The sequence below is a fragment of the Cynocephalus volans genome, chromosome 2 (assembly GCF_027409185.1).
Source record: "Cynocephalus volans isolate mCynVol1 chromosome 2, mCynVol1.pri, whole genome shotgun sequence".
In the NCBI taxonomy this organism is placed as follows: domain Eukaryota; kingdom Metazoa; phylum Chordata; class Mammalia; order Dermoptera; family Cynocephalidae; genus Cynocephalus; species Cynocephalus volans.
In genome coordinates this window covers 18,300,010-18,323,585 of record NC_084461.1, presented here as the reverse complement: position 1 = coordinate 18,323,585, position 23,576 = coordinate 18,300,010, and the positions used below count along the sequence as shown (strand labels likewise).

At 37.4% G+C, this 23,576-nt stretch overlaps 1 protein-coding gene across 1 annotated transcript in view; it reads left to right on the top strand.

The window, feature by feature from the left end:
* CDH18 (cadherin 18) overlaps window positions 1-23,576 on the top strand; it is a 342,030-nt gene that overhangs the window by 251,971 nt on the left and 66,483 nt on the right. Inside the window, exon 7 of the mRNA XM_063086030.1 lies at window positions 20,509-20,645. Within this exon, the coding sequence (XP_062942100.1) occupies window positions 20,509-20,645 (137 nt within the window). The remainder of the gene's footprint in view (window positions 1-20,508; window positions 20,646-23,576) is intronic.

Sequence of the window (23,576 nt, the reverse complement as noted above, 5' to 3'; positions counted from 1 at the left end):
ATGGAAGGGCTGAGGAAGGGCACGGTGGAAAACTGTAGATGTAGACTCATGCTAGATCTTTTCCAGGTAGTTAGGCTAGAAGTTTGTTGAGTTTGGGTAGAAAGTCAGATCCAGCAATTAGTTGACAGGGGAGAATGTGACTGGTTTAGGAGTTGTGTCATGGTTATGAAAGGGATCGAGCTATTGTTTTGACAGCTGGACTGAGGAGTGGAAATATTTGTGGTGAGGATGACTAGAATTAGGAGTGGCCCAAACATTGTGGAGTACATTGGCAAACAGGAGGATACAGGTAATAAAAGTAAAACACTGTAGCTGATCTAAGTCAAAGTAGCTGAAATCTCCCTAGAGGTATAACTTAGTTACGGTCATCCAAAGTACACCTACTGAGATGGGAAGTTGTTAAAAAGGGTACCAAGAGAGGTTGAGGTGTAGGATATGACAGAAGGTATTTCGATCTTTCAGCATAGAATCAATGGGAAGTAAGGAGTATCTGGAGTAGTAATCAGATTCATAATCAGATTCAAAAGACATATCAGTTAGAGCAATACAGTGTATACTAAGGTGGGCAGCACAATAGAAGTATGAACAGTCAGAAGGCCCAGCAGTAAGAGGTGGCCAAGGACTGTGGCGGCTGTGCCATTACTCATATGCAGTAGCCTATTGTTCTGGTATCAGAGAGAGACGGACAGTGTTTGGGACAGTGTTGGTTACCCTGTAATGAGAAGGGGGTGACAGATTTTGGGAAGATGGGTTTTGAGGAGTCATCCTTTCTGGATCTGGAGCCTTTTTAAATTTTGAGTGGTGTAGTGAATGTGAGAACACTTGGGTTTGAATGAGTTTTAGAAGAGGTTTGAATCCCACATAGAAGTGATTGTGGATATCTTGCTAGATTTGGGTTTCTTGGTTGTGAGGTAGGACTATTTTGTTATTTAAGTAAATCCAGTCTCCTTGTATCTCAGCCACCAGTTGGTGATAATATAAATGCTCTTGTGGAGAGTATGTTGGGGAATATGTGGAGTTAAGGTTATGATCTTGTTATGTTGGGAGGTGGCTCCCATGTTGCCTCAGTGTCTACAGAATTGTTTCTTTGAGTAATGAGATCAGTGGGGACTGATGTCTTCTGTAATATATGACTGTGGCTGCCTTTGCAAGCTTGGCTGCCTGTAGGTGTTTGTGAATGAGGTTCCCATTTATAATGGGAGTTCCTTTGATAGTTAGATATCCCTTTTCTTGCCAGATTACAGTGTGTGAATGTAGAATATTGTAGGCATATTTCGAATCAGTGTAAGTGTTAATGGTAAGTCTTTATCCAGAGTGAGGGCTTCTGTTAGAGCCATTAGTTCTGCCTGTTGAGAAGTGGTGCCAGCTGGCAGAGTTGCTGCTTCAGTCACTTGCGTATGTGTTACAATGGCATATCCTGTCTGTCTGGAATTGGGATTGAAGCTACCAGCAATAAGCCAGTTTGAAGTATCTGGTACTTTTGACTGACCGATGTATGAGAAAGGAGAGCATAGGGAGTCTACCATTTCTGTGCATGAGTGGGTAGGTTCAGGTATAGTGGGCATGGGGCACAGAGTAGCAGGATTAATGGAGGCACATTTTTGGAAAGTAATAGCAAGGTTGCTAACTAATGAAGCATGTATTTGTGTTATGTGAGACGGGGGAAGAGATGAAAGGGCTCTATGTGTGATCAGTTCTGTTAGGTTGTAGGAGGACAGGATAGTTAGTGGCTATTGCAGGGTGAGCTTCTGGGTTTCTGGAATTAGCAGGGTTGTCACTCCCAGGTTCTTTAAACAAGCTGGCCATCCCTGGACTACCAACCCCAGCTGTTTTGATATGTAAGCTATGGGCTGAAATATCTTTCCTTGCTTTTGTGTGAATATACCCAAGGCAAAACCTTCTCTTGTGTGGAAAAAGATGTAAAAAGGCTGGGAGGGGGTTAGGGAATCTCAGAACAGGTGCCTGGGTTAGCACTTCTTTGAGTTTAAAGAAAGGGGTTTGGATTGATTTGGGAGCAATAAGAGGTTCTTCTAAGGAGCCATATGTGGCTTCATACAATGGTTTAGCTAGAATCCCCAAACTGGGGACCCACAGCCTAAAAAAGCCAGCCAGTCCAAAGAAGGACAGAATATCCCTCTTGGAGATTGGGGTAGGCCTTGCTGAATAAGGGATTTTCTGCTTGTGGTCATTATCTTATGAGTGGGGGAGATCATGAGTCACACAGGTGACTTGAGTCTGAGAGAGCTTCGGATGAGGACACATGGGAGCCTTTGTCTGCCAAGAAGTTTAGCAGTTGAGAAGTGTGTCACACTGACGTCTTCTTTAGGGCTGTATACTAAAAGGTCATCTAGATATTGGAGGACAGTACTCCGGGAGAGAGTCAGAGAGGAGAGTTCAGGGACAAGGGCCTGTCAAAAAAAAACGGAGGCTGTCCCTGAATTCCTAGAGGAGGATGGTCCGAGTTGACAGGGTGGGAATCTGGGTGTCAGGGTCTCTCCAGACAAACATGAATAGGGTTGAAATGAGGGGTCCAGGTGGAATGGTAAAGAAAGCATTTTTGAGGTCACTTATGGAAGAAATAAAAAGTGATTGGGGGGACCTGAGAAAGGACATTATAAGGGCGAGAGATGACTGGACAGGTGTGAATGACCACCTGGTTTATTAGTCTAGGATCTTGGACCAAGCAATAGGTTTTCTAATGGGTAGGGTGAGAGTGTTGTATGGAGAGTAGGTTCTTTTTAATAAACTGGCCTGCAGTAGCCATTGAGTAACTGGCGTAAGTCCTTGAAGTCCCTCTTTACTGACTGGATATTGGGCTTGGTGAGGGAACGTGGAAGGGTCTTTAACTTGAATTTTGAGTGGGGGGTGGTGTTTAACAATAGAAGGAGGAGTGGAATCCCAGGCCTTGGGGTTAACTATATCAGGGGGTAGGGGGTCAGAGGGGAGGAGCAAGTCTGAGCAGCATAAGAGTAGAAGAGGTTCAGGTGGGTTTGGAGTAAAGTATATGGATGCCTGAAACTTGGTGAGGATGTCCCTTCCCAAAGTAAGAGTAGAGCAGTGTAGAATGACCATAAACTGGTGTATGAAAGGTACTTTAAAAAGAATGCGACATAGGAGGGAAGTGACCTTTGGTTTGAATGGAATTCCTCCCACCCCTAACCACAGAAATGGAGGAATCAAAGATCTGGCCCAAATATTGTCAGAGCACTGAATGTGTGGCCCTCTATCCAATAAAAAAGAAAAGAGTTTATCTGCTATCGTTACAGCTTCCTGAAGTACAGAAGTTGTGATAGGTGTGTCAGCAGCCCTGGGCCCTGTCAGTCATAGTCCTCAGTGGCTAGTCCCAACAGGTTGGATGGTTTCAAACCGGGCTCTATAGGTCCTATGGAGGTAGCTGGAGTCAACTTCCAATGTCCTGTTTTACCACACAGTGGACAGGGTCCAGGCAGGAGCCTCAGGTCTGGGCAGGCACTTGCCCAGTGTCCTGGTTTGCCCCCCTTGAAGCAATTACCTTTGGGGAGCAATGGGAGGCTTACCTCATTGTTTACAGTCTTGAAGTGTTCGCAGTCTCTGATTTCCCTGGATGGCAGTAGCCAGTAACTGGCATTTGATTTGGTCGTGCTTTAGTTTCTGAGTATTAGATTCCTCCTCTCTGTTGTTAAAAACCTTGAAGGCCGGTTTTATTAGATTCCTTTGAGGAGTTTGGGAGCCCTGCTCTAACTTTTGAAGTTTTTTGCAGATATCAGGAGCCAATTTGGAACTGAAATGGGTACTGATGTAAAGTCTTCCTCCCTCTCTTTCAGGGTCCAGGTTGGTATATTTTATTGCAGCCTTGGTGAGGTGAGACAAAGAGTACAGAGTTTTAGTTTGGTTCCTGAGTGACTTCCTTGATTTTGTCATAATTGACTGCTTTTAAAGAAGGCTTTTTCATCCCTTCTATGAGACATGAGCATGTGACCCCTTCTTTTTCTATCTGGGGTTCCTATCTGGTAGTGCCAATTTGGTTCAGTATGTGGGACGGCTGCCAGACCCACTGGATTGGACGGGAGCTTGAGTGTGCATGGAGTCTGCATGGGTTTGGACAGCAGTCCAGACTTGCTCTACCTCCTCTGGGGTTAAAGTGGAAGAGAAGATAACATAGATGTCATGCCAGGTGAGATCACAGGATTGAATGAGACGTTGGAATTCCTTTATGCATTGAGTAGGATCTGTAGTATATGATCCGAATCACTTATCTATTTAAGCCATATCATTGAAGGAAAAAGGAACATGGATCCTAACAATGTCCCCAGCTCCTGCTACTTCTGAAAGGGGAAGAATAGGAGAAGGTCAAGGGTTGTCTGGATGTTTTAGGGTTTTGGTTAAAGAGAAGGCGGTAGTCCATGAGGATGAATTAAAGGAAGGGAGGGTATAGGACAGGGGGAAAAGGGTACAGATTGGAGATGTAAGTAGGAGGCACAGAGGTGTGGCGGGTGCTGGCATGGGCACCATCCCAGGCTGGGGCATTCGCAGGCTCCCAACTCCCAGCAGCAGTTGCAGGGCAGTTTGGGGCAGTGCAGCCATATCTGTGGGGTCAAAATCGAAGGGTAAGGAAGGCAATGGAACCTTCTGGTCAAAGTCAAGAGTTGAGGAGGGCAGTGGAGAAGGAGGAGAAGATTTGGATGGGTTTTAACGGAGCAAGAGGATTTGGTAGGAGTTACAGGAGCAGCACAGAGAGGAATGAGAGTGGAAACAGACAAAGGCTTGGATCTAGGGACCTCAGACCACATTCCATTGTGACTGAGGAAGTTCCCTAGATCATGGAGAATCTGAAAATCAAAAGTGCTGTTTTCTGGCCAACAGCTTTCATTATCCAATTTGTATTGAGGTCATGTGGTATTACAAAAGAAGATAATCCTCCTGGGGTGAATGGGAGCTGCAAGACCACGCATCTTTAAGTTATAGAGGAGATATCACAGAGTGGAGTCTTATGGAGGATGAGAAATTTGATTGCCCACAGTTTTAGGTAAGGGAGGAAAGTTTAACTTCCTAACATCCCAAAAAGTGAGGCAGGTGTCCCCACAACACTTTTGGGACTGAGAAGTGAGTGAGAGACTAGCCTCTATTATCAGGCATCCCCAATAGTGAGGAGTCTTGGTCACCTGGTGGTCAATGCAAAGCCACCAACCCAGCTGGGAGTTTTGTGAGTGTGAGACAGTCTTGGACTGTTAGTTCTTAGAGGACTGCAAGTTGAGAGAAAAAATAAAACTCAACTCACCTAGAAAGTGATTAATGTCTGGTGCTGCATGAAGAGACTGCGATGGAGAGGTGGATCTGAGAAAACCTTGGGCTTGGATATCCAGTTGGGGAAAAGGGAGTGTGAGAGAGAGAGAAGAGGGCTTAAGGGTCAGTAGGGCTGGGGACTAAGGACCACTTAGGATCTGGGAGTAAGCCCAGATGAGCTGCTGTTGCCCACTGCTTCCCAGTTTGCAAGAGAAAGTCCTTCTCTGGATTCCAGACCCCATTCCTGGGGAGGGAGAGAGTGGGAGAAAGAGGGGGAGAGAGAGAAAATCTCACCAGGTTTGAAAAGCCAGGGCAGTGAGAGCTGACAATCCTGGGCCCCACATTCAGCTCTAAATATGTTAGTTCGATGAGACAAACAGAATAAAAGACTCTGAGCCAAATTTTATCAAGCAAGGGAGTTTACTCCAGCGAACCTGGAGGAGAAACTGAAAGATCAGTGTTCTGCCTTCATACAGACTCACAGAGGCTTTATAGGGTTTGTCTGGGAGGGGCTTGGGCAGCTATTCTGAGCACACAGCATTCCATAACGGCTTTGCAGGTATTTTGCTTCATACAAGATGTTTTATCAGAACACACCAGCCTGAGAGAAAAGGAGGAGGTAGGGGGACAGGTTGAGTTGTACCAGGTGATCTTATCAGAATGTACCAGCTTTGAGGGAAAGGGAGGCGGGTATGGGGACAGGGTTAGGGAATAGCAGATGTTTTTATGTTAAGTTGACTTTCAGGCCTAATAATCTCAGAGAGAGAGAGAGAGAGAGAGAGAGAGAGAGAGCACGCAGATGAGAGAGATTTTAAGGAATTGGCTCACACAATTGAGCATCTGCAGAGTAGGCCAGCCAGTCTGGAAATACAGTAAAGAGTTCTAGTTGAAATCCAAAGGACATCTGCTGGCAGATTTCCTTCTTGCATGGAGGAGGTTAGTCTTTGTTCTATTAAGATCTTAAACTGATTGGGGAGCAGCCACATTATGGGTGATAATCTGCTTTACTCAGAGTTTACTGATTTAAATGTAAATCTCATCCCTCAAAAAACCCTTCACAGAAACATCCAGAATAATGTTTTCCCAATTACCTGTGTACTGCAGCCCAGCCAAGTTGACATATAAAATTAACCACCATGCTTTGAAAAAAAGTGATAATTGTTTCATGGAAATGTGTACAGAGAATGTATACAGAACTTCCTGGAGGGAATGAGTTGAGGAAGATTAAATTGATACACATAATTTAGGTTAGAAATTTGTATGTTAAAGAGTAGGAAGATGGAATTGTAGTTTGTTATGTACCTGTGAATGAGGAATGGCAAGTAATGAGGTTAGAAGATAGACTGTAGACAGATCACAAATAGGCTTTGTGCTAAGGTAAGGTCTTTGAAATTTTTTCTGGCAGCAATGCCAATGGGGGAAAAGAGAAAATAGAAGAGCTTGAATAATTATAAATGAAACAATGGCAAGGAGATTTGCATCTCCAAATAAATAATAATGAACTTTGAAAATAATGTGAAAGGTGGATTAAATATGATGAAATGTAGGTTAAAGGAGGAGAAATTGAGGTCAAGGACAAATTTCTTTTAGTGTTGCTTCCTATGTTCCAATATATGTGAAAATATCCCATTCAACATAGAACTGTGGTTCTCATCAGGGGACCAAATACCCACCCCAGGGGACAATTGTCAAAGTCTGGAAATATTTCTGGTTATTATAGCTTGGGGGATTGTTATAGTCAGTTCAGGTTGCTGTAACACATTACCCTGGACTGTGCAGCATAAACAAGAAACATTAATTTCTCGCAGTTCTGGGGGATGGAAAATCTAAGATCAAAATGCCAACGTATATGGTGTCTGGTGAAGGTCTGCCTTCTGGTTTGTTGTGTCCTCATATGGTGAAGAATGGAGAAAGAAAGGAAGAAAACTCTCCTGTTTCTTCTTATAAGGCACAAATGCTAAGGGTTCCACCAATTTCTGGTACCAATTTTCTGTTTTAGTCAGTTTGGCTGCTATAACAAATTACCACAGACCGGGAGGCTCATAAAAAACAAATTAATTTCTCATAGGTTTGGAGGCTGGCAGTCTGAGATCAGGGTGCCAGGATGGTTGGATTGTGGTGAGAGCCTTTTTCCAGATTGTAGACTACCAACTTCTCATATCCTCCCATGGAGAAAGAGGGGGAGGGGGAGTGAGCTCTTTAACTCCTTCTTAGAAGGGCACTAATCCCATTTATGAGGGTTCCAGTCTCACTTCCCAAAGAACCCACCTCCAAATACAATTACATCAGGGATTAGGAATCAGCATATGAATCGGGGGCAGGGGGGGAGCATACAAGCTTCAATCCATAGGCGGTAGGGTACTACTAGCACCTTAGCACCTAGAGTTAGACCCCAGGAATGGTGCTACTCATTATGTAATTCACAGGACAGCTTCCTCAACAAAGAATTATCTGGCCCCAAATGTCAATAGTGCTGAGGTTGAGAAATCCTGAAATAGAGTAAAACACAGTGGTAGGTTGATAAAACTGGAGTGCTAATTATAGTCATGAAAACAAATTTTGAAAACATATTTTGGGGAGGTATATGTGCATATGTATAATTCATATGCATGCATAGTTGTGTGAAGCTTTCAATGTATACATTTCATTCAATAAAATAAGTTATTTCTATAGATAATTAATTGCCTGTGATATTATAAATTGCCTCAGCAATTGCCCCATATTATTGGGAGTATTTAATTGAAGACTCACTATATACATACATTATCCCAGTTGTTGGAATGCAAAGATGATTTGTCCATTGTCTCCAAATTCTAATATACAAAAACATAATTCTATTAGCACATGCATTACTCTTTCTGCTTTGTTTTGGTTAGACAACTAAAATGAATCCTGCTAAAGCTGCCTTAAAATAATTAGACCCCATAGCTTCTGTTTGGGGGCATAATTTACATAATATCTGTTCTTGATTTTAATAAAAATGTGTCATTCATATGGGCCTCTAGGTGCAAACAGTGAATAAATAACAGAAAGCATTAACAAACAGAAAAGCAAGCCTTATATTTTCACCTTTCTCAGGGAACAAATGTTTGTACTAATTAAGGAAAAGCACATTGAAAAGATGTACCTCTCAATGTGCCCCGAAATGCAATTAACTCCAAGTTTACAGAACTGGTAATGAAGGGAGTTTGAGTCTTACAGGCCTTTGCAAAAAGCTTCCTGGCTTCAGTCTTGGATTTCAATACTCTAAACTATTAGGAGACTCTTCAGATTTCTTAAAGCATACCACGTCCAGGCTTTGTCTTTTTAAACTCAAAACAAGATGTGCAATTTGCAGCAATATAATAATCGCCTTTCAAAAAATAAATAAATAAAACTAGAGCCAGGGTGTGTACCAGCAGTGAAAAAAATCTTTGATTTAAATAGGCTACACTTACTTGCTGATGTACTAGGAATGGAATTCAGGAATTTTATGGATTAGCTACTGAGAGGTGAGTGATCCTATGTTGGATATGAGAAGGTAGAGAGCTTTTGGAAATGTGAACTTATACGACAAGACTATTAAAAATAGTAGCCATTCATTGTTTGCTATCTGTTGGCCAGGAACTTTATGCATCATTTCATAAATCCTTGAACAACCTTAAAACAGTCTGTGTGATCAGTTCTATTCTACAGATGAAGAAATTAATGCTCAGAAAATTAACTAATTTGACCAAATTTGCAGGGTGATAAAATAGAAGATTCAGAATGCAAACCCAGTTTTGCTTTACATTGAAAATTTTGATTTTTTTTTTTAATCACAGTATGTCGCTTCTCATGTACTTCAACTAAAATAGCCAAAACCAAAACAAAACAACTACAACAACAACAAACTGTGCATTTACAAAAATCAGGTTTCACATATTAGGAAACAAATGAATGTTTAAAATGCTCAGAAAGCCATTGATCAAATTCCAGTACCTGGGGGTGACTCTTTGTGTGGATTCATTTCATACCCTGGAAAAAGGAGATGCTGAATACAGTCAAGTTTCTTTTTAACTTGAGCATCTCTGGAATAAAACTGTTCTCAATGTTAGACTTTTTCCATATTGTAAATCAAAGATATACACTACTTGATTTAGTACAAGAAAAAGAAAATGATTGGAAATTGGAATGCCCAATCACATTTCTCATGTGATGAAGAGCATTAGTAGCTGAATTTACATGAACAAGTGTATGTCCCCATCTTTCTTTCTTTTCCACTCTGATTTATAATCTTAATTTATCTATACATTTACTTATTGTTAACAATTTGAATTTTTTCTTTGCATAATAGCTTTAAAGCAAGAGAAAGAAAATATTAAATATTTTGCATAGTTGTTTCAAATGCTCACGGTGGCACTATTTAGAAAATGATAGTTGATTTATATGCTAACATCAGAAATACGTAGAATTGTGATCAAATTGAGAAATATTGGCCAAATTAAAAAAAAATTCTCTAACATAAGATATCTTAAAAAAATTGTTGTAGAGAATCAAAGCGTTTAGTCAGACCTATTCTGAGATTCATTTATAGCCTTGGTAGACAAATTCCTCTCATCTGTTTACTGCATCCTCACTGGTGAGTTTGCTTTCCTTATGCAATTCTGAAATTTTCACATAATTCATGATGAGATAAGAGTTAGGAATACCACATTGCTTTTGAGTGTTATAAAATAACAAAAAATGAGATATTTCAAAGCAATGACAAAGTCATATGGAAAAATTGAAGAGAGAGACTGAAAAAAAGGATAAAAGTTTGAATGCGGGATTCAAACTTTTGAAAAGAAAGATGAACTATAACCAGCAAATGTGTTTCAGAATATTTTCATGTTAAAGATATTATCTGATGTACAATTTTTCTTTCTATGGGCCAAATTTAGTTGTAAAAATTTAGCTTATTGGTAATATGGACAAACTTAAATGGTCCCTTCACAGCAATCCTTAATATACCCTCATCAAAACTATGCCAGAATCTTATGATAGAAAGACAACAATCCACTAGAGACATGCAATGAAAATAGAGTAGAAACAGACAGAAGGCAGGCTTTTGCTTAAAACCATAAGTCTTTGTCTATAACCTGTGTTTTGTAATTGTATCACACCTTCATATTGCTGATATTTGCAGTCTTGGACTGATTAATAACTTTACTGTTAAATGTCATGAGCATATAACACCTTAGAATTTAAGGGAAACTAGAGATAACTTAAGACAACCTTATTCTTTCACAGGTGAGCATATCTGTAGTCTAAGCTGGCCCCAAATCACATAGCTAACTCAGAATAAGGATTGGACAAGAATCTGGTCATTTTTCCATGCTTCAGTGAAGATATAGAAGACCTCTAAATATTATTTAGTTATTGGCTAAAATGTACCTAACAGAGTAGCATCACTGTCTTGTGGCCTCCCCAAATTACGGTCCTGCCCTGGTAAGAACATATTTTCAAAGAGGGCATGCATAATTCTTTCAGCCCCCTAATGAACCCCTAAGCCTTGGCTTAGGGATATTCTCTGGATATCCTGACAGGAGACTAACATCCAAACAGCTTTTATATTTTGTATTTAATATTTTTGTATTTCATGCGACCTTTGCAAAGAAATGAAAAATTCCGGAAAGGTTTCATAGCATTTTTAGCACTCAAGCTTATTGGAATTTCAGATATGTGAGTTACTTAGAGGCATAAATACAGGGAAGTAACATTATTGCTCTTGCAGAAGTTTTACTTCTTTACCTTTTTTCCACTGGATGGAGATTTTGGCTCAGGAATTTGAAAAGTTTTCCAAAATATTCATGTGCTGTGTGAGTTGCTCATTTTATTAAGCACTTAAGCATGATACCCGATATATCATGTGACAAATGATCCTTTTGTTTTATTTATTTATCTATTTTTGAAAAATTATTTTCTGGATGCACGACTTGTTTAATAAATTGCATCCCCAAAGCTAACAAAGGGAACCTTACATTTTTTAAATGAATCTGAGATATCCCTCAGATGTGTGACTTTTTGTTATGGTAAAGAAAAAGCCAAACTTCTTTAATATCCCACAGGGTGCATATTGGTTAAACGTTATCCCAGCTATTGATCACAGTCAATAAAACTCACAAAACAGCTATTTGGGGGGGAAAATCTCAAAGAAATTTTCTTTACCACTGACATGTTGTACCTGCAAGTGTATGAGGTGTGACAACTGAAATAGTGTTCTATACTTTAAGCCAATTGATGTCTCTCCAAGTAAATCACTGTAAAAATAGATTTCCATTACAAAAACTTTAAATTAATTTCTTATGGTGAAATGGACAGCATATAATGAAGATAATAAGCACCTCTGAGAACTGAAATTTTGTTATTGAAATGAAAAACAACTTTTCCGATGCACTTTAACGTGACTAATAATTATCTTGAGTCTATGCCTACACGATCAAAGGAAAATTGAGTGCCAAATGATGAACTGAGTAATTTGTTTAACATAGCTTCTGTTGAAAAAAATACGTGAATAAAGTTATTTATTACTGAGATTGACTTTTTACTATGGTTATAACTTGTCTGCCTATTTGTTGGTCCAGAAAGTAGTAATCTGAATAATTAATTTTCATCTCGTTTCAATATAATGCATTTTTTTTTCATTTTTCTCTTTGCTTTAAGACATGTTTACTAGAAATATAAAATGACTGTATTAGTCCATTTCTGTTGCTCATAACAAAATACCGGGAACTGAGTACTTCATAAGAAAATGAAATTTATTGCTTACAGTTTCTGAGGCTCAGAAGTCCAAAGTCCAAGGAACACATTTGGTGGTGGTGACAGTGATCCAGGGTTCTCACATTGCAAGATAGTGGAAGCACAGAGAGAGAGAGAGAGAGAGAGAGAGAGACTAACCTCCTAATTCACTCTCTTGTTAAAGTCTCCAGAACCAAAGTCCCTGACCACAATTATTAATTCGTCCACTACAGCATGTTCCTATAGTCTAATCACCTTTTCAAGGCCCTGCATTTCAATTATTATAATAGGATTTCCCACCCTCAACAGTTACAGTGGGGACTAAGTTTTGGGAGCACATTCAACCCAAGGCGATGGCACATATGTTATATGGCAAATAGAGCAGTGATAGAAATAAAAATATATAACTCATATTTACAACTTACAATGGCAATTCTGCAAGAACATCTCCTATGCTGGATAAGGCATGAATAGGTCCATGAAATTAGTTAGAGTTTGCATAGGGATTCTTCCAATAAGAGGCCTCTTAAGGACTACTGGACAAATCTGAGCAGGCACTAATTTAATTTCACTGCCTGTAACTAGGAGATTACCAGCACCTCATACAAGGACATCTTATTGATCATAAATCTTACAACTTCTGAAATAGCACTTAGTATAGATACTATTTTGATGCTTTTTCACACAGGATATAGTGAATATGTAGTGATAACAGGATTATAATTGTGTGTCACATTCACCAATTAGAGTAGCCCTTGAATCTATCTCAACATTTCCTCCCTCACGTTAACCCTTTGAGCCAGATGTGCCTGTATACTGGTCCAAAGCCACAAAGAGTGACTTTTTTGTTTTGTTTTGTTTTCTTTAGAATCAACCCGAAGTCTAAAAGATGGGCTTTCACAATTGGTAATTGAATTACATCTTAAAAATTATTTCCAGAACCATGAGTTATATGAAATACTACAGGAAATGTAAATTTATTTGTTGTTTTTTCAATGTTAAGATATATCTCAGTGAAAGAGAAAATAAGCTAACTGCACACTATAAAGAAAAATAATTTCCTGAACTAATCTAAACAATTTCAAACATAATATTAGGACTCCATATAAAGAATGTTTTTGAGAATCTATAAATATGTTCTCTATATATGAAAACATTTTGGTCTAGATAGGCAAAACATGATGATTTATTTATAAACATTTTTACAAATGAAAGTATTTATAAAATAAGTAAAGGACTACTTTTGAATGCCTTAATTTCACAAGTATTAGATCACACGTTAAGTAACAGATTCTCCATTGTATTTGTTGATTGATTGGTTCCTTTATTCATTCATTTATGAGATTAAGCAATACATCTGTGTTATTACTTGTAGAAGATAAAGAGATAATGTCTCATATACTTTCCAAATCAATATTGATTCATGTGCATTGAGCAGGGTATTAAGAATTAATATTCTGGCAGAGATTTTTCAGAAACAGACTGTAGTTCATGCTATTTGTGTGAATACTTTTGTTTATGCAGTAGTAACCCTTATTCAGCACTTACTATTTATGAACTTTCTCATCAATGTAGACTGTACTTTCCCAAGAAAGAAAGAGAGAGAAAGCCTTGCTATGAAACACTAAAACAAGTGTTAGTTATTATCTATCTAGGCTTATCATTTAATACTCAAGCATAAAAGACTTTCATATATAACCTCACATATTCTTCACAATAAAATTATGATGTTGATGTTATCTTCACTTTGCTTATGAAGACAGCTCAGAGAGATTGTAAATTTCTTAAAATCACAGAGCACTAATACATGGCAGAGTTGTGATTAATAGGTTTGCTTGGTTTCAGAACCTATGCTGATTCTCTTACTACTTACTGCTCAATACAATTTTCGCAATTCTGCTGGGTCTATTTTAGAAATAAATTTCCCTACAATTTATCTTTGCATTCTAAATAAACAAGGCCAGGTACCTGGAACTTTTCATGCATGCAAGGAAAGAATTGGATGTTTTTCAGTGTCCTGAAAGAGATTACTACCTTCCAGGTACCTGAAAATTGGGAAATGTGTTCTTGGTAAGCATCCTTCCCCCTCACTCACTCTTCTTGACTCTTCATGAATCTTCAAAAATGCAGAACATGTGTAATGTTGTCTAATAATCCAAATACTCTTGCCATTTTTTTTCTATCTATGCATTCCCATTTTCAAAAATGAACAGAGTTAAACTTTCCACACTAACTATACTTTCCCGCCTATACTTATACTTTCCACCTGTACTTATCCCGCCTACAAAGACAATAATTATATTCTCTCGGTGGTTTAATTAAGTGCTATGGTTTAGTCGATTCTCATGCCTTACCTAAGGATATTTTATGTGAAAAGAAGATCTTACCACTAAGTGTAACATGATGTTTAGGGATGGTTATATTGACTGTAGCACTGACACGTGTGTGAGGGAGGAAACTTCCATTTGTTTCCTATCTACAACATGAGTTTTTTCCTCTTTCCTTCACTCTTTCTAGTCTAGTAGTAAATACCGGAGAGCAATAGTCTGCAAAATGCTACCTGTTTCTAAAAGATTAACAAACTGCATCTATGATCTTTTTCTCTCTATATATATTTAATCTATCATATGAAATTATTAAATCTCATACATTTTAATTAATCTCTGATGGACATATTTCTAGTTAACTGTTACTCATTTTTCAAGACGGATCAGATGCCATGTGCTCCCTGAAGCCTTCTATGTCTTAGAATTTCACACTGTGACTTCTGATTAAACTCTCTAGGCATCTATTATATTCTTCGCATTTTTGTTTTATACTTAGCTGTTTCCCAAAATAAACTACCTGTCTAAATAATGCTTTAAGTCGTGCTATTTTTGCTCTTATTTTTTATATCTCTTTTTCCATCTTTGTACTTCAAATGAATATTTTTTGAATGAATGCATAAAGTCCCAAATATTTTCTCCATTTAAAAAAAGAAACTAATAATTATAACTCAGTAAACCTAGATTGTATTTTAAACTCTTGCACTAAGTAGCTCTTTGATATTGGACAAAACTCTCCATTACTCTGTGGCTAAGTTCTCTATTCTGTGAAAGAAACTAGTAATAGTACCTACTTCATGCAGCTGTTTTGGGAGTTTAACGAACTAATATTTATAAAACACTTAGAGTCCTATCCAGTACACTGCAAGTGTCCCATTATGTTAGCTTTTATTTATTTACATAATGGATTATATGTATTTATACAGAGTGGACTATCAGTATTTGTGTAAAGTATGTGATGATCAAATCAATATTATTAGCATGTTCATCATTGCAAATTATAATTATTCTTTGTGTCCCTTAAGCAATTACTCCCTAACCCCACTCAGCCCCTGCCTTTCCCTCCTCTAGTTACTATAGTTCTGTTCTCTCCTAGTGAAAGTTCAACATTTTATTTTAGTCTTTTTCTTTCTTTCTTTTCTTTCTTTCTTTCTTTTTTCTTTCTTTTTTCTTTCCTTCTTTCTTAGCTTCCACTTATGAGTGAGAACATGTGATATTTCTCTTTCTGTGCCTGGCTTATTTCACTAAACAAATGGGATTGTATTGAACTAAAAAGCTTCTGCACTGCAAAGGAAACAATCAGCAGAGTGAAATAACAACCTATAGAACAGGAAAAAATATTTGCAAACTATACATCTGCCAAGGGATTCATATCCAGAATATACAAGGAACTCAAACAACTTTACATTAAAAAAAAAAATCAAATAATCCAATTAAAACATGGGAAAAGGAGCTAAATTGACATTCTGTAATGTTAGATTTTATAAACTCTTATTAGATTGCTTTTATAAATAATTCATATATGTTTTTAAGTATTTTGTCTCAGCCTCATATATCATCAATACTCAGAGACTTATATTAAGAGGAAAAGTAGAATTTGAATAATATTTTAAAATATCTTATCCGGTTATATTTCTTTTAGGCTCAGTTTATAATAGTTCATTTTTGATAGCAAGGAATTAAAATTAAAACAATCTCAAAACTTCAATTTCACAGGTCTTATCATTAATCTATGTCACTTGGTTTTATACTTGCTAGATATTCCTGAAAATGTCAAATTAGTATTAACATTTGCAAAATATATGTAAATATTATTATATAAATTCATAAAGTATTAAGATGTGTTTACTTACAGAGGTTTTATAAAACAGATTTTACTATAAAATTTGTTGAAAAGTAACCTACTGAGAACATTTTTATCTAATGTTATTTCTTTGTTTGATAAACAGTTTTCTGGATCCATGCCACTTCTTAATTCTAAATAATTACCATTGAATGATTCTATATTTAATCCCCAAAGTAATTTTGAATAGTTTGTTTTCCCGCACGTTTCTATTTTACCATTTTCTGAGTTTTTATTTTCATGACTGGGCAGAAATCCAAGTGTAGTTAAGCAGAACGATTTAGTTCTGCTTGAGTCAAAATTCAATTGCAACTCCATGAATAAGACTCTTTGGGTGCAAGCATCCCTTAATATCTAGCCCTTATGATGTTGATTTCCTAAAAGAGCTGGGTCGAATAGAGAACTAAGAAGCAAATAACATGAGTCTGAGGATGCATGCCTAACAGTATACCTACCGTTTTTCTGCTATCTAAACATAGGTTTTATTTTCTAAATCCAAATAAAAAGGCTAATTCTAAAGTTATTTAACCACTAATATTAGCACTTAAGTTAGGAAGCCCAGTGCGAAGTGGCTCAAAAGGAGGAGAAGGCTCTTGACAAAAAGACTATACATTTTCAGATTCTTTATTTAGTTTATAAACAGAAGAAACCCCATTTAATCCCGATGGGCAGTTCTGAAGTGACCAGCTTTCTAAACCTGAGGCATGTTCTGCCATGTTTCATAAAGGGTGTATTGAGAGCAGTATATTCTGAGCTTTTCTGATAGTTGTGGAAGTAAACTTAGATGGAATAAAATGTTCCAATTTTAGGCCCTCCAATTTTCAGATATAGAAACCCATTTTCTTAGAGTAATAAAAAACGAACAGTTTCTTAAAGACAAGTTAATGGCAACTAACTTCCCCAGAAAGCCAACTGATTACATTTCAAAGGATGTTATCCCTCTTGTGTGACAAGACTTATCATGTCTCCTAAGCAGTTCGACCCTCATTCTCAGCATCAGGCCTCCGGGGAAAGGTATTATCAGGTTTTTTCGTGGTGCAAACTCAAATCAAAGAAAGTAAAATGGTTTCAGCAGAGCATGGCTTCATGCTTTAGGAAAAGCCAAATGAATACATCTTTCCCACAGCTCTTAGTGTGGATTTAGTGTCTCTGAATAAAATTTACCTTATACTTGTACCTTCTCTTCTTTAATTTTTTTTTCATGTCAACCTTGTCTCAATGACCATATAGTCATTATTAGAACTATCAATGTACAACAGTCATCTCCTTGCTTTGATCACACGGTTAGAAATAATATATTCTCTCTCTTATTTAGGTTTCATTTTTACTAATAACCTCGTATTTGGGGGGATGATCTCTGCTCTGTAGTCATAGTCTATGGGGTGCTATTAATATCTTCGGCCATATTTGTGCATGTGTATTTACAGGTTGTTAGAATATCTCATACCTTAGTGACGTGTTCTGCATACCTGTTAACACATTATATCTGTGAGAGGCATGGGGTTGCATTGCAATTACACTGACAGTCTGTTCTAGAAAGTATGATGAATTTTGTAATATTTCCACCTCTACAATCGCCTATACTGTATTCTTGCTCAACTTTTTGTGTTTTTCTCATGCTAAAATGGGAGAAGTGTCCATGTGATATTCAGTGTGAAATCCCTGCATTTGTGCTATGGAACTCAATCCCTTTTACATCTTCATGAATTTTACCATTTTAGATAATCCCCTCTCTCAAAAATATGATTCCCTCAGAAAAGACAATGCTTTATATATACCATATCAGAAAAAAAGAAAAAAGAAGAATTTATCAAACTCACTTCCCTAATGATGTAAAGTGCTTTTTTTCTGATCTCCATATAGGAAAAGGTACAGATGAATGGTCATGACTCGTGGGCTTTATATATTTACATTCAATATACTCTTGAATCCACTGTACTAAAACTCTAATCTTTTGATATTTTATGGAAATTTCTTTTGTAAAGTTAAGCAATAATGTCCATTTTGCCAAATCAATTGCTAATAACCCCATTCGACCTCTTAACAGAATTTACTGCCGTTATGCACTCCTTCATTGAAAGCCTATTCTTTCTTGGCTTCCAGGCCCCCTCACTCTGCCAGTTTTCCTCCTCCCTTGGTCTGCTCCTGTCCTTTTATTGCCACCTTCCTTATACAGATTCTGGACTGCTTTTGACTCAAAAAGTTGGGTGCTTTAGTCTAAATTTTTTATTCTCTTTTCTCTTACAATTCCCTTCCAAATGAGATTATACTGTTCTGCTTAGCTTAAATTTATTCTGATATACCTCAAATTCATACTTTTTGTCCAGAAAGTCCACTCATATTTAGTCTCTGCTTTTTATGCTGCATTTTATCTAATTGTCTTCTAATAAATACTAAACTGCTTTTCCTTAACTCATTTTTCCATCTCAGTAAATAAACCCACCAATTTCTTGGTACATCAAATACACACATGCGTGCATGCGCACACACAGACGCACACACACACGCGCACACACACACACTGAGCCATTTGTGATTTCTCCCCTTTACTATCACCACTATAACAAAATATCCTACAGGTCATATCTAATACATAGTACTATTTTACACACTTCTTTCCATTTCCTTCTATTTTCCCATTTTTGTCTAAGATGACATCATTTTTAAATTGTTTTTGACTTTCTACAGTCCAAGATTCAAAGTAGTCACTGTGATTTTCCAAGAATGTTAATAGGTCTGCTGTTGCCTTTATTTAAAATTCTTTCCATTGCTTTTGTAAAAAAGTAAAACCTCTTTGCCATGTGCTGAAGGGCTTGCCTGTCCTAACTCCTGCACTCTGTGTAGCCTTACTCACACTATGGAAAATAGTATGGAGGTTCCTCAAAAAATTAAAATCAGAACTACCATATGATCTGGCAATCCCATACTGGATTTTTATCTAAAGGAAATGAAATCAGTATGTCAAAGAAATATCTACATACCCATGTTTATAACATGTCTTTGTTGTTTTGTTTTGTTTTGTTTTGTTTTAGCAAGTCAAGCTTTTTCTTTAATGTGGACGTTTGCAATTACGTTCTGACTACTTTAAGTGTTCTTCCTCTAGCACTCATTACTTAATCAGTCATTTTTTAATCTTTAAGGTGTAGATGAAATGTTATTTAAGCTGAAATTAAGGAAGAGGGGAGAAATATTAGAAATTTTAGGAGAGAAGAGAATATCTATCTCAAAGAGTTGTAGAAATAGTCTGGAACATACTTAGAAAATATATGATTGCTTACTATATTATTTATTCATAATTAGATAGTGCTAAATAATGCCCAATTCAGGAGTATAAAAAAGCCATATACAACTATGGTGAATGTGTCCGTGAGTTAGCTGAGGGCCAGCTGAACTAGGCTGGCCTTTCCTTGCCAACTTGGCTCACTTCTGATGCACTCACTCACACATCTGTACATTAACTAGGTAGCTGTACTTTATCTAGGCTGAGGAACCTTAAATGGGACACTATGCTCCGTGAGTCTGTCTTCCTTCTGAGGGGATGAGTGGATTAGCCCAAGCCTGTTCGTCTTGTGGCCATGGCATAGCATAAGAGAAAACATACAAAATCTCATGAAACTTATGCCCAGACATGGGATACGACCATTTTGAATATATTCTTTTGCCAAAGTAAGCTGGAGGCCAAAACTAATAATATAACAGAGCCTTGCAAAATTACATGAATTGGAGAGGAAAGAAGATTTGTGGCCCAGAGCACAACCTACCTCAATTTATTTTTTCTCATCCTTTGGCTAACCAAGGGTTTGGTCATACAAGGTGATGGAGATAAAATGGTAATACAAATACATATTTTGTTTTCTATTTTATATGTATATTCAAACCTCAGCTATAATGACACTCTAAGATAAATTCACCTGTGACATCTTCTATGATTCTAAATTTTTTGTACATATAGCAATGAGAAGTTTTATTATGAGCTTAATTTTATTTCTTCCAATCCTACTATAGGCTTTTCAGAGGATTTTTTTGTTTGTTTTGGGGTTTTTTTTCTCTCTTTCTTATTAGTCATTGTGTTTCTACTATCTACTTTTATTCATAGAATTTGGTAAGATTTTTTAAAATTATTCTTTGAATTAATAATTTAACTAAGCATTAAAGACTGACGTAAAATAATTGATATGTTCTACATAAGTATAAAATTGTTGTGTAAATCTTGAGTCAAATAAAGAAATGACAATATATATTTAAATATTTTAATTTGTTTTATTGCCTCCCTTAGTTCAGTTGTATTTTCTTCATTACAGTATCAAGTAAAATAAGGATATATATATTTTTTTTCTGTAGATACTTCATCAACTACAATGCTGGAGATGATAGATTTTTCAACATTGATGCCAATACTGGAACCATTAAGACTACAAAGGTTCTTGACAGAGAAGAAACTCCATGGTACAACATCACAGTTGCTGCTTCAGAAAATGGTAAATTACTTTACTTTATGTATCATAGGAAAAGAAGTAACTGGTACACAAAGACTTGCACTGAGATTTCCTTGAGAGAAGAGTCCTCGTCATTTTTACTTTTGATGTCAGAATCTAGCAGAGCACACAGAGTGTGTTTGATACAATCACCCGCTGTCAGATGCGTGAACAAATCTTATACCTTTTTTCTTATTTTAATCCCCACATATTGATGGAAAATTGGCATGACATAACCCTTAGTATCATCATGAGTCAGGAGTATTTGGTTATTTTCCTGATTGTGAGACTTGCTTTTTCATGTGCTTATGCCTTATTAAACCACCAAGTAATTAGAAAGGTACCTCATCTGGAGCAGTTTAGAAGGAAAAAAAAAATAAAAATCTATCATTACACATGGATAGTTTTATCAATATAACACCCTTGCTCAAGATTCAATTAACACTTATAGAACTTATAATAAAAGATTAACTCTTGAAATTTCAACAGCAGATATAAGCTCTCTTTAAAAAATATGTGATGTAAACTTGAGAGGGACTCTTGTTCCATGCCCATCTGGAATGTTGTATTGTGGTATACACCTAAGTTTAGAAGAAACAAGCATAAGTACCAATAATTATCTCTGAGTTCAAGAATGTGGATATGACTATATTAAAATATGATTAGAACAATACTGTCATGACAGTAAAGTCTTTTTACATATTAGGAAATAAAGCGTGGTTATAAATTATCCCCAATTTAGAATTGTACATAGACATTATGTCTATGTTTAAGAAACATTTGAACATATTCGTGAGTGTATTAGTCAGTTTTTTTGTTGCTTATAACAAAATACCTGAATCTGGGTATTATATAAAGAAACAAAATTTATTTCTTACAATTTTGTTGACTGGGAAGTTCAAGGTCCAGGGAACACATCTGGTGAGGGTTTTCTCCTTGGTGGGAGCTCTGTACAGAGTTCCATGGCAACAAAGGGTATCACGTAGTGAGAATGACATGAGCCAAAGAGTTGATGTACTCCCTTGGTCTCTTCATAAACCATTCCCCAATGACCCATTCAACCATTACCCATTAATACATTAATGAATTAATCCATTCACAAGGTCACTGTCCCCACGATCCAATCACCTTTTAAAGTCCCCACCTTTCAAATACCATTTTTCCAATACTGGATTTCCCATTGTCATAACAGCTGTTACATTGGGGATCAAACTTCAGTGAATTTTGGGGGGATATTCAATCCACAGAAATGAAAGAACCATTAATATATCAGAGATTAGAAAAAAAATTGCGTTTGAAAATAGTGCTATCTAAAATGAAGTTATGCTCTTTTTTTTCTCCCAGAGGATGTAGGACCTCAAAATTTCTTAACAGATTCATTGAGTTCAAATTCACATCATATACAATATACCTTTAGAGTATATAAGTCAATGGCTTATAGTATATTCACAGAGTTGTGCCTCCATAATCACAATCAATTTTAGAGCATTATCATTATTCCAAAGAGAAATACTGTACCCCTTACTCATTATCCCCTAATCCCCACTCCACCCTAATCCAGAAACCCATTAATCTACTTTCTCTCTCTATAGATTTGCCTATTAGTGATATTTCTTATGAAAGAATCATACAATATGTGGTTCTTTGTGACTGGTATATTACACTGATCATAATGTTTTCAAGGTTTATGCAGGTTGTAGTATGTGTCATCAGCACTTTATTCCTTTTTATTGCCAAAAAGCTATTCCATTGTATGAATATGTCACTTTTCTTTATGCATTCAACACATAACAAAAATTTGTGTTGTTTCCACTTTTACCTAATATAAATAATGTTGCTATGAGTGTTAGTGTGAAAGTATTTGTGTGGACATGTTTTCATTTCCCTTGGGTATATACCTAGGAGTGGATTGCTGGGCCATATAGTAACTATATGTTTAACCATTTGACGAACTATCAGACTCTCAAAGTGGCTGCACCATTTTACATTATTAAAAACAGTGAGATGTTAATTTCTCCATAGTGTCACCAACATTTGTTATTATTTGTCTTTTTGATTATAGCCATTCTAGTAGATGTGAGGTAATATCTCATTGTGCTTTGTGTACTTTTATATTGCGCTTTGTTACAAATCAATCATTAGGATCCTCCAGTCTTTCTATTTCACCTGGGTTTTTTTGGTTTTTTGCATCTGCAAAATCAGCTCAAGTTTCTTTCATTTTGATTATTTGTTCAACACATTATTCTTTTTGAAAATAACCATTTGTGGCACCAGTCCTGGGTGCTACTACCATTGCCACTCCCAGCCCATTCCTGAGCCCTAGAGAGGCCTTCCCACAGATCGAGTGGACCTTTAGATGCACACTGGTTCCATGTACCACTGTGTCCACCAGCCTAAGTTTGAGCCATGGAGAGGCCCACACACTGCATGAGCAGGAGCCCAAGTGCTACCAGTCCCATGTGCTGCTGCTGATCCTGTTGCCAGCCCATGACCAAGCCCTGGAGAGGCACGCCCACCAGCTGAGCAGGAGCCCAGGTGAGCACCGGAACAATGCACCACCAGCACTGCTGCTTACCCACACTCAAGACCTGGTGAGGCCCACCCACTGCCCAAGTAGGAATCCAGGTGAGCACTGGTACTATGAGCCACCTCCACTGCTGCTGGCCCATGCTCAAGACTTGGAGAGGCATACCCATTGTGCAAGTAAGAACTCAGCTGAGTGCTGGTCCCGTGCACAGCACAGCTGCTGGTGCTGACCAATGCCCAAGCCCTGGAGAGGCCCTCCCACAGCCCTAGTGGGAGCCCGGGTGTGCACCATTCTGTGCTCTGCCACCTCCACTGGCCCATGCCTGAGCCCTGGACAGGCCCACCCATCTATCAAGCAGGAACTGAGGCAGCCTACTGTACACTCAACTGCACTGATGTAGAAGAGTC